General features: G+C 50.8%; 1 protein-coding gene across 1 annotated transcript in view; it reads left to right on the top strand.

Moving 5' to 3' along the window:
• Nucleotides 1-11,756, top strand: part of DNAH9 (dynein, axonemal, heavy chain 9) — a gene marked incomplete at its 5' end in the record, with an annotated part of 172,531 nt that overhangs the window by 145,232 nt on the left and 15,543 nt on the right. The window contains 4 exons of the mRNA XM_010138359.1: nt 4,092-4,319; nt 7,976-8,167; nt 8,659-8,850; nt 9,550-9,720. Of these exons, the coding sequence (XP_010136661.1) occupies nt 4,092-4,319; nt 7,976-8,167; nt 8,659-8,850; nt 9,550-9,720 (783 nt within the window). The remainder of the gene's footprint in view (nt 1-4,091; nt 4,320-7,975; nt 8,168-8,658; nt 8,851-9,549; nt 9,721-11,756) is intronic.

An 11,756-nucleotide genomic window follows, 5' to 3' on the forward strand; every position in this document is an offset into this window, starting at 1 on the left:
AGGCGGGTGGCATTGCTCGCAGAGCCAAGGCTCAGCTCACCGTTCACTGCTGTCACTGGTAGGAATCTAGAAGTCGGCCTTCACCATGGTAACTATAGGGCGAAAAAAAAAGTGTCGTTGAGACACCAAATGTAGAAGTGCCATGCCTCAGCAGGATCCTTCTACAAGAGTGAGAGGTGACACCGATTTCTGCACCCAGGACTTGGCAAGGACATGGCACCTGCAAGGACAGTCACTGATGTGCAAAGGGGCCTGTTTCTGGATGTGGCTCCGGACTCAGTGTCTGCTCTGCTGAGGCACCCCAGCTCCTCTGGAGAGATTTATCACCATTTTCCTGCCTCTATCCCTCCAGAATTTGCAAGTACTGATCACAGTCTGCACCAGCAGCCACCGCTCTGTCCCAGCCCACGCCTGCAGGACCTCAGCTTTTCCTTTTCTGCAACTGCTCATCCTGGGATCTCTCTGTAAACAACTCATGAGAGGCATCTGAAACCTCCAACAGAAAAGCCGGCAGAGGGTTTCTCTGTCCCTCCCATGAAGGAGCTCCGTTGATGTTCTTACGTGTCTCTAAAAGCACCCTACTGGGACAGACCAAAGTGCGGCCAGCCCAGTTCCCAGACTGGGAGAAGGCACATCCGGAATGTGAGGGAAGGGTTGTATAAACGCTACAAGAGTGCAGTGATGTTCCTCTCCATGAATCTAAGCTCAGCTTCATTCTACAACTCTCTCAACCTCCACAAAACCCTGAGGCGATAAATTCAGTTTAGTTACGTCTTATATGACAATAAGTGCTTCCACTTACTCCTTTTGAACTCGCAGCCTGTTCTGTTCATCCTCCCTCTTTGTTCTTCACTCACCCTCAGCTCCTCTCTCTCCACACTGGCAGGGGCGTATCAGTGTAGAGTCTCCTGGCGTGGAAGCTGCGCCCTTCTGGGGGTGGAGAAGTGAGAAGCGGGTGTTGTTTCCAAGCAGAAGGCCCACCATGGATTTCTGGAGTGGCGTAATAACATTTGCAGCTTTATTCCCTGTTCCTTTGCTGACCTGTGATTGTTTTCATGTTGTTAAGCACTGAATTGTTACTTGCAGGAAACAACCATAAGACGCCGAGATCTCCTCCTTGAGTGGTAATAGCTGATTCCAAACCCATCCTTGTTTATGTCTATAGCCAGGGTTGTTGGCCGTGCACGTTACTTTGCATCTGTCAACACTGACGTTCTCCTGCCGTATCACTGCCAGTCACACAGAGTGATGACATGCTCCCGCTTCTCCACCACGTTTGATTTTCAGTTCGTGAAATTACCTTGGCTGATGACTAATTCTGTCAGCTCACTAATCATTTGCTCTTTCGGGTGGGTTTTGAATACGGTGAATAGCTCAAACTCCATCAGTCGCTTCCCACCTGCTGTGGCTTAACTGTTTGGCAGCCAGTGACGCCTTCCCTCTTACCTGCAATACTACTGGTCACTGTGGAGACACACTGGCCCTGTGGGGGCAACTCTCCACCGTCCAGGTCAACGCTCAAAGCTGGTGTAATGAGCTGCCTGACAGAGCTCACCTCTCCCGACCTGCAAGAGGAGTTTATGGTGGCAAGCTCAGACTCAGAAATCCCCGTTAGCTATTGAAAACGGGTTGGGAATTTTAGATTCCTGGTTTTCTCTAACTCACGCTGTTTGTGTGTTAATCCATGGTTTATTAGAGCCCTTGCCAGTTTGCCCAGTGCGTACTGGGGAGCAATGAAGCACTTGCATATCTGTTTTTCTTTAAGGTGGACACCATCTGTTGTTATTGCTAGTTTATCAGTTTTTCAAGAAAAATCTGCTACTTCAGTTTAAGAGTCTTGCCAGTGCTGAAGGGGTTGGGGTGTTGGTGACAGCTGACTGAATGTGAGCCAGCAGTGTGCCCAGGTGGCCAAGAAGGCCAGTGAGCATCCTGGCTTGTACCAGCACTTCTGTGGCCAGCAGGAGCAGGGAAGTGATTTTCCTCCCATACGCAGTACTGGTGAGACCACATCTTGAGTACTGTGTCCAGTTTTGGGCCTCTCACTTCAAGAAGGACCTTGAGAATCTGCAGAGTGTCCAGAGAAGGGCAACGAAGCTGGTGCAGGGTCTCAAGAGCAAGTGCGCTGAGGAGCAGCTGAGGGACCTGGGGCGTTTGAGCCTGGAGAACAGGAGGCTCAGGGGAGACCTTCTGGCTCTGACAACTCCCTGACAGGAGGTTGGAGTGAGGTGGGAGTCAGTCTCTTCTCCCATGTGACAAACGACAGGACTAGAGGAAATGGCCTTAAGTTGTACCACAGGCGATCTAGGTTAGATACCAGGAAAACTTCTTTACAGAGAGGGTCATGAAGCCTGGGAACAGGCTGCCCAGGGCAGTGGTGGAGTCCCCATCTCTGGAGGGGTTTCCCAGCCGTGTGGAGGTGCTGCTGAGGGACAGGGGTCAGTGGGGACCTGGCACTGCTGGGGGAATGGTTGACTCGATGATCTTAAAGGTCTCTTCCAACTTGATGGTTCTGTGATCTGCGAAACAGGGAGAGACTGAGGGTGCCGGGGTTGTTTAACCTCAAAAAGCTCAGGGGGGTTTATCAGGGTGGTTAAATCTCTCATGGCAGGGGCGTACAGAAGATGGAGCTGGACTCGTCATAGTGGTGTCCAGTGGAAGAGGCAATGGGCACAAACTAAAATACAGATTTTCCTGGAACATTATTGTTTTATTTTATTTTGGTTTGGGTTTGTGTTATGTTAATTTTGTTTTTTACTGAGGTGGTTGAACTGTCACAGGTTGCCCAGACAGGTTGAGGAGGCTTCACCCTTGGAGATACCCCAACCGGATACAGGTAGCAACCTGCTGTGGCTGACCCTGCGCTGAGCAGGAGGGTTGGACGGATGATCTCCAGAGGTGTCTCCAGCCTCAACGTTTGAGTGGCACCACCATGCAGCCCAGCTCTGCAGCGAACATCCCTGCAAAGGGGACCTGCTTTGTGGTGGTCTTGCCCTTCTTGGGCACCTGTACACCTTAACTGTCTTTTAGTTTTATAGGCTCCCAGGAAGGTTTCTGGTTTCTGGGAAAGGCTGTTTTATTATAAAGGAAAGGTTTTATTGTTTTCAGAATATTGCTTCTTAAACAATTGTTTGGCTTTACCATGACTGGGTTTTGTGCTGTTTTCTGTTTTCCTCATTTGGACTCAATCTCCACTTCCTGCAGAGTGTCATTTCACTCCTAATAGTCTCCATTACTCTGCTATTTAACCACCAGCTCCTTTCTGGTCCTTTTTATAGGTGGTATATATTTATTTGAAGCCCCTAATGTGGTTTCTTTATGTCATTTCCTCGCCACCTCCAAGCAGTTTATCTTTTTGGCGGCTGCTTTTAATTGAAGTTTAGCAAGCTCCTCGTCCCGTCTTTGGGTGGGATAAATCACCTTCCAGAGCGCCCGTTAACACCGTCGGCATGGAGCACACACCTAACTTTATAATGAGGGTGGTTTTAGCCCACAAAGCCCTGCTGGGATCACCTGCCTCATTCCTAACATTAAAAAAAAAAAAGGTTTTCTTGCCTGAAAACTGTAACAACACTTTAGAGGACTCTGGCTGAAAAGCTGAGGCTTGTTCTTCATGGATTTCACCGTCTCTGCTTAATATTGCTTCATTTTCTGTCATGTCTAATTAGTTGCATGAATAAATAAGTATTTTATGTTAAAGGTCTTTGTAAAACCACCTGCTTGACTTCTTTTCTCAGGAACTGGTATCCAGGGGCCTCGTTCTGTTAAAAATGAACAAACGTTTTCATTTGAGCTCGGTAGATCTGGGGAAATAACTCCACTTCAGCAGCCATATATTGCTGTAACAAGGAGAAGATTGTCAGCAACCCAAGAGCAGCTTCCTGCAGTGCTGGCATTTTATACTGACTATTTTGGATTTTAAAGTGTCCTCAATGTAACTGGACTCTTGGGGCTGTGAATGGGACAAATCCCAAGTTCTAGAGTGTGGCCTTGACGGGTGCCATTCCATGGTGTGATGGATTTGGTGCCTGTTCAGCGTGGGGGTAAATGACGGGGGTGTGATGATGAAGCCGTGTCCCCTTTGTCCCTGACAGAACATTCACCTGGTGGCCAAGTGGCTGAGTTCTCTGGAGAAGAAGCTAGAGCAGCACAGTGAGGGCAGCCACCAGGATTTCCGTGTCTTCATCAGCGCGGAGCCAGCCCCCTCCGTGGACAGCCACATCATTCCCCAGGGCATCCTGGAGAACTCCATCAAAATCACCAACGAGGCCCCGACTGGGATGCATGCTAACCTGCACAAAGCCCTCGACAACTTCAACCAGGTAGGAGTGCGGTGGGGCTCATTCCGGCAGCTGGCCGGCACTTCGGCTTGGAGCTGCTGGAGCCCACGTGGAGCGTGACGTGGGTGGGCATTGCCACTTTGCATCGTGTAGCCTCTGCATCCAGCAACCCCCTCCTCTCTAGTCCAGGAGCTGGGCAGAGATCTCCTTCTCAGCACTGATTTTCCCCAGAGAGGACTCAGGCAATCTCAAACAGCCTCTTTCCTGCAGAAAGGTCAGGGCAGATCAGACTTCTGCCCATTTTAATAATTTTCTCACCAACGTACGATCCTTAGAAAGGCTGAATGCAGTTCAGGAGACTTTTGTCATTTTCATCTTGATTTCTGTGTCTGTGTTGCTCCTTTTTGGGCTGGTGAGTTACATCTAAACCCAAAGGCAAGCAGGTTCACCCTCGGTTTTGTGCCCTTCTTTTGAACCGGGGTTGGAGGTTCAGATCTGCTGGTATGATCACATCCCCCATCGCTCCTCAGAGCAGCTCAGGGGGATGTGGTGGTGTGTGCCCAAAGGCTCAAAACCTTACTGACAGCAGAAGTGTTGCAAATTAGAGCTGAAATCTCCCAGCAGGGAGGACTTGCTTTGCCAGCCGAGGGTAAAGCAGGCCATCTTGAGAACTGCTGGCCCACGAGAACGGCTGATGGCAGGTTGCTTGTTCCTTTTATGACATGGTGACCACATACTCACGCTCCTGTTACAGCAGACACCATCCCTGCTCTCTGTGCTGGAACTGCAGCCCAGTCCCTTGTGCAGGTGACACAAAAGTGAAATGTGTGAAAATGAGGGGAAATATTCTTCTCTTGGTGTTGCGGAGGGTACGGATTAGCGTTAGAGTCATCGTAACACAGTGCGGAGTTGAGCCAGCTTCATGGCCCTGCTTGCAGCTCTGGGCACCGCAGGGCAGGAGGCTGCCAGGAGCAGGGGAGCACGGGTCAAGCGCCGGCGGCTGCCCAGGGCACAGCCTGTGTGACAAGGCGTGCTGGAGCCTGGCATCTTGCTGCTGGAGGTGGCTGTGCTTCTGCTGACCCCATTTTCTGCGTGACACAGAAGGCCAAGGGCTAACTGCTCGCGTTGGTGGTGATGCCTTTCCCAGAGACACAGACCACTGCGTCCTGCTGCCCTGAGCGCTCGTTACCTTCATTCACACACCGCCGGTGCCTTGAAACGCCGAGCTCTCACAGCAAGACCCTGGCTGTTAAACCAAGAAGGGCCTGAAGGTACCGTCACCCCTTGGACTGCCATTTTTGGATCACTAGCGCTGAGATTACTACGGCCTCTCCGCTCCACCAGTGCCTGTGCCAGGAACACACAGGGCAAACCTTTCAGCATCACTTTCTGTTTTCTCCATACACCCTCTCGTCACTGCGGACCAAGCAAGAGCAACCCCAGCCTATTGTGGACCCCAGGCACTGGTCCATGGGGCAGAAAAATGGGGGCAGCTCACAACTATTTTTGCACTTAGATGTTGGTATGGAGGAACCTTAAGTGCAGGAGCTAACGCTGCCGAGCGGGTGCGGCGGGGAGCACCACGGAGGATTAATGCGAGTAGTCAGGGGAGATTATTCCATTTTTATCTACTGTCATTCATCATCTTGAACTCTATGAAACATCTTGGAGAGCAAGGGAGGGGAGAACCTTCACCCCAAGTAACATTTTCATCCTGCCTCTGCTCATTTCAATCCGATAGTAATTAGCATTTTCTAAATCGCTGGTGTATTATAAACCATCTCTTATCAGAAACCCTGGAGCGAGTGGGTGGGACCCCTTTACACCTCATTTCCCTGCTTTATACAGAATGGATGTTCAAATATAGCTTTCAGCTGAAAGCTACAAAGAAGGCCCATTGTTCTGCGAGGGGAATATTGTTCTGCTTTGTATCCGAAGAAAAAAGCACAAGTAAATGGAGAGGCTGAATGAGTCTGAGCTGGGTTCTTACTCAGTGTTCATTCAGGCAAGCTCCCCTTGAAGTCCTGGGGTGTTTTCTCTGATGAGAAAGGTGCTCAGCACGTTTGAACCAGTTCTTCATCAGGCTGCTGATAATGAAGGGGGTAAGAGTGCTGACTAATCCCGGGGAAAACAGGGCTGGGGTGTTCTTGGGTATCCTGTGGAGTTAGTCAATGTCTTGCACACTTTAGAGTAACAGATCTCCCCTTCTCAGCGCAGACCCTTGGCTCTCATGCTCCCCAGCTGATTGGAGGTCTAACATTGTGGGGTTTTAAGATAAAATTAATGAAGGGAAGTCACATGGCTGCTCTTTGTAGTCTTTGGTACATGACAGAGTGGACTTAAAGAGGCTGTTCTTGGGGAGGCAGGATGGAGGGACTGGTGTAGCTACTCCCTTCTTACTCACCCGCTTGCTTAGCTGTGCAGGTCAGAGCTACCAGACCCTGGACATGCTGTTCCTTGGGGAGGGTTTGCACAGACATGGGTGAAAGTGCAGGAAGGCCCTTCCCAGCATGTTCATCTCAGAGGTCTGGGAACATCTGTGCTCTTGACAGTGGGAGATCCCATCAGGTTCCTGCCATGGGCCAGGGGATCCGCTGCCCGGCCACACTGCTCTCGCCAATGCAGAGCGAGGGCCAGAGCTGTGCAAACCTCTGCCTGGCTTCAGCCACAAGAAGGGAGGTCAGCTTCCCCTGCGAGAGCTGGGGTGCAGCCTCATGCCATGCACACAGCTCCAGCCCATCACCCCTTCTCTCCCATTACACTGATGCTCACGCTGCTGGGAACAGGCAGGCATGGCCTCCCCTTGGTGCCCGCCTGCCGAGACATCACCCTCGGCACCATTCAGAATTCTTTTGGAGACTGGTTCCCCTTGTTCATTTTCATTGATTAAATGACTCGGGCTCCCAGCTCTCCACCTCCAACATCACGATTCTGCCTATTAGGTTGTAGATACTCAAAGTTTAAGCACCACCATTGCTGTGCTGGCTTTAAAGGGCTGCATGAGATTTTTTTTGCAAGTGTTTGATCTCCGCTGCTTGGGTTTTTAGCAGTTTCTTGCACCCCTGCTTTAGTGTGCTGCACTGCACAAGGTCATGCTGTCAGCGAATATACTTCTGGAGCCCGCGGCCGGGCGGCTTTGTGCAGAGGGTCGCAGCAGTGGGAGGGAGCACAGCCTGGCTGGGATAAACCCCTGCTGCTTCAGCCCTGCAGCACAAAGGAACACTGCCCCAAGGAAAGCTTCTGTGCTCAAGGGACAGGATGGGCTTTGCTTCTTCCAGGTAGCGTCCTCCTTCAGCAGGTGTCTTGCTCAGGACTGCGGTCCCAGTCCTACTGCTGGCCACTTGCCCTGTGTGGTCCCTCTCTCCACCTCTGACATGGGATGTGGGAGACGTGCAGGTGATGGGGCGTTGGGTGGGTGTCCTTCCCTTCCTGGCTGTCAGCATGTTCCTGTGCGAAGCCACTTTGGGGTGGAAAAGAAAATATTAATTCGCAAAATAGGCATCAGGATTTGCCAATAAATTTGCAACGCGAAGCCTCCAACTTAGAAAATTAATGGATGCGTTTGCTATGCAGAACTGAATGGATGGGACAAATCGATTCACCCCTGTCCAGAGCTGGGTGGGTTTGGGAGGCCACGAGAGCTCTTGAGTCTGGGCAGCGTGGACTCACTCAGCCTCCCCTCTCTGCCTGTTTTGCAGGATACCCTGGAGATGTGCACACGGGAGCACGAGTTCAAGAGCATCCTCTTTGCCCTCTGCTATTTCCATGCTGTGGTGGCAGAAAGGCGCAAGTTTGGCCCCCAAGGCTGGAACCGTTCCTACCCTTTTAACACTGGAGACCTCACTATCTCTGTGAACGTGCTGTACAATTACCTGGAGGCCAGCTCAAAGGTGCGTGAGTCAAAGGTGGGTGGGTCGGTGGCTTTTAACCACCAGTGAGGGACTCCTGTGCTGAAGCTCCTGAGACACCCGTAAATGCCATTTCCTCGGTCTCTCTGGTTTGATACTGTCACGGGTCAGTGTAGCTTTGTGGTGAGGAGGGAAGCTTCAGCGCCACTCACATCTGTAGCACTTTGCAAACCCTAGCAGGTAGTGCCTGTGGTCTTTATTCATGGAAAGTACTTCATAGTCTTTGGTTTAACAGAGCGTAGAATAAATTTGCATTTCAGTGGGAAGCTGCACAAAATCTCTGCTGTGATCCGGTTCTCCTTGGGCAGGATTTAACTACTACCTAATGTTTGTTTGCTCAGAGAAGTGAACTAGTGAAGGGGAAGCACGCACTGTGCGGGGCGGTGCTGAGTGCTGTAACCTCGGCTCAGTGCCGGGGCTGGTGGAGCTCCGGCTGTCTGACCTCCTTCGTGCCCTCCTGGTTCATTCCCCAGGTCCCGTATGATGATTTACGCTACCTCTTTGGTGAGATTATGTACGGAGGTCACATTACGGACGACTGGGACAGGCGGCTTTGCAAAACCTATTTGGAAGAATTTATTAAGCCAGAAATGCTGGAGGGAGAACTCTTCCTTGCTCCAGGATTTCCCCTCCCAGGAAACATGGACTATAATGGGTATCATCAGGTAAGCTGTTTGTTTTCTGGCATTATTTATACACATAAACATAATGTCTTCCGTAACTGCCCTAAAATCTGTCTTAGGAGGCAGTGTGAGGGCTGCGGTGTTTCGAAACACCTCCTGTTATTCCGCATTATGTTCTGTTTCTGTAGACGTTCCAGCATTCCCTTGGATGAACCAAGGCTAATGGTAATTTGCTACTTCATCATGGGCTCATTCTGTTCATGCACGAATAGAACAACTGTATTGGTTCTTGAGACTTGAGCGAGGCTCCTGGAAAATTAGCTCTACTCGCTGTTTGCTGAAATGGCCCTTTCAAGCTCCTTTTATCATCAGTTTCGATGAGAAACGCTGAGGGATCTTGTTGATCTACTTGCTGGTCTCATCTGTTCGTACACAGACATGAGGCTGGTTTTGTTCATCAAACTTAACTACTGGAGGGTAAATTCCCACAAGAGACTTCAGGATATCGATGCTGAAACGCACAGCGGGTAATTGCTAGAGGAGGTCCAGGCTGGTGACCTGTAGCCAAGCCAAACTTTAGCAATTACTACATCTTCACACAGGAGTAGAAGCAGTTCTGTAAACATCGTACGCTCCTTCCTCCCATCAGGTCACTGGTGTTTCAGTCACAAGCAGAGCGATCTCAGCCTGGGCCTCTGCAGGCAAAGTGTGTCTAACCTGACCCTGCATTTCTCTGCGCAGTACGTAGACGACGCCTTGCCTCCGGAGTCTCCTTACCTGTACGGCCTCCACCCCAACGCTGAGATCGGCTTCCTCACCCAGACCTCAGAGAGGCTCTTCCGCGTCGTGCTGGAGATGCAGCCCCGGGACACCAGCGTGGGCGAAGGAGAAGTGGTGACCCGGGAGGAAATGGTGAGAGTGCTAGAGGAAGGAGCCGCTGGATTTTGGTAGCTGTCTCGTTTGTAGGTGGTCCTGTCTGGCTCAGCTTTGTCTCCCAAGTGCCGATTACAACGTTCTGCCTTTGCTGGATACAAACCGAGTATCTGAAACCACTGGCCTTATATTATGCAGAACATCACCGTGGTGGGATGTAATTGGAGTATTGTCAGTAATGAGACAGTGGATTTTAATTACCCCCTGAACTGCAGCGCCTTCATTATCATCCTGTGATGACGTTGCAAATAAACTTCCTGTGGCCTCTGCAGTCTCTGAGCCGCTGGTCCCTGAGCACCGTGCTGTGACTGCCATACCAATGGGCAAATCGAGGCACAACGTGCCACCCAGAGGTCAGCCCACCTCGTACTGCTGCCACCGGCCCCTGCCCAGCTCCCAAGCAACCCGGGGCCTTGTAACTCCTTGATTCCAACTGAACTCCTTGGCTGTGCCTCTGCACCGGGCTGATCTCAGCCCTTCCTCTCGAAACGTGCAGCTCGTTACAATCCAGCCCAAGCAGTGGCAGCAGGATCTGAAGCCAGCCAACACTTGCTCAGTTTTTTATTTCGGCAGTCTCAACATCCCAGCTCTGTTTCAAGCTTTGTAGTCAATGAATGGCTAGTAGAAAGCTTATATGAAGTCTGTGGTTTCACAGATGCTTCTTTTGGCTTGGTGTGGAGCTGGGGAACTGACTGCCTTTGCCTCAGGGGCCCTTTGAAGTGCTTGGCACATTCAATTTTCAGTCCACGCTGGGATTTGAGGTGAGGGGGATAGTCCAGAGGTAGCAAAGCTGAAGGAGATGCTCAAGGATAGCAGATGTGACCACCTCTTCTCCCCTCCCAGTCCTTTGAAATATTGAAATATAACTAAACTCCTTGGCCAGAGAAGCAAAATTATCGGTGAGTGGTCCAGCAGTGGTATCACAGGGCACAGCTATCCTGCAGATTCCTGGAGACAGTGAAGACAACGGTCACAGAAGCACGGAAGTCCTCGTGGTTTTCAAGAAAAGCTGCCTGAAAGCAACCTGAGTGTGGCCCCAGTGCACTGCGTTGTGCCTGGGGGGATGCTCCCACAGCTAATTTCCTTCTGGAGGTGATCTCAGGTGGGGCTATAACTGGCTCTTTCACTTGGTCCTTGAATAAGAGCGAGTTAAGAGCTGTCTCAGCTCCTCCATTTGAGGATTTCCAGCCCCTGGTTTGGCTGAAGCTTGTTTAGGGAACTCTCAGGGAAGCTGCGAGCCTGTCATTTTCCTGAGGCTCTGACAAGTCCAGTTGTTCCCGTGGGTTTCTGAGGCCACATTACAGAAAACAAGCTGTAACTGTTGTCAAAAAAAAAAACAAAACAAAACCAGAGCCAAAGGGACTTGCAGGGGAATTTGAAATCAGAGCGTGTTTCTGTCGTGCTCCTGAGGTGCGGTGGAAGAGCTTTTCCAGCTGAGCTTTAGCTGTAGCCGCACGGCTGGCTGCGGTAACAGCCCACACATCATCACCTCTCCGTAACGTCTGGCGCGAGTGCAGAGGGTTTGGGAGAGCAGCAATGGGAGGAAATCGGAGTACAGAGTCCAGAATATGAACGTCAGTGGGCATGGCAATAAAATTACCCTGGGCTGCCTCTGGCCCTGGCTGGCAGCTGTCACTGGCACCCACCCATCAGGTCTAGAATTGGAACTGTGCATTGTGAGTTCCTGAAAGGTCTCCAAACAGCAGGAGTCCTGCTCGGGTTCCAGCACAGGAGTAGCGTAAAGCATCGTGCGAGAGACTTCCACACCAAGCTGCCGAACAGCCTACAAAAACCTGATCCTGTGAAGATTAGGGGCTTCATGCCTCACTGGCCACCAGAAAGACTTTTGTTTGTCTTATTAATTTTTTATATGCCAGAAACATCCTGTTCTGTTGGAGCTTTCCCTGTTTAGGTTTCCGAGACAGAAAGCACCGTTTCCAAATCGAGCTGTGATGGCGGCCAGGAAATAATTTTGTCTCATTATCGTTTTCTTCCACAGCTCTCTTAGTCAGGAA

This window comes from Buceros rhinoceros, unplaced genomic scaffold (genome assembly GCF_000710305.1).
Source record: "Buceros rhinoceros silvestris isolate BGI_N320 unplaced genomic scaffold, ASM71030v1 scaffold2266, whole genome shotgun sequence".
Classification (NCBI taxonomy): Eukaryota; Metazoa; Chordata; class Aves; order Bucerotiformes; family Bucerotidae; genus Buceros; species Buceros rhinoceros.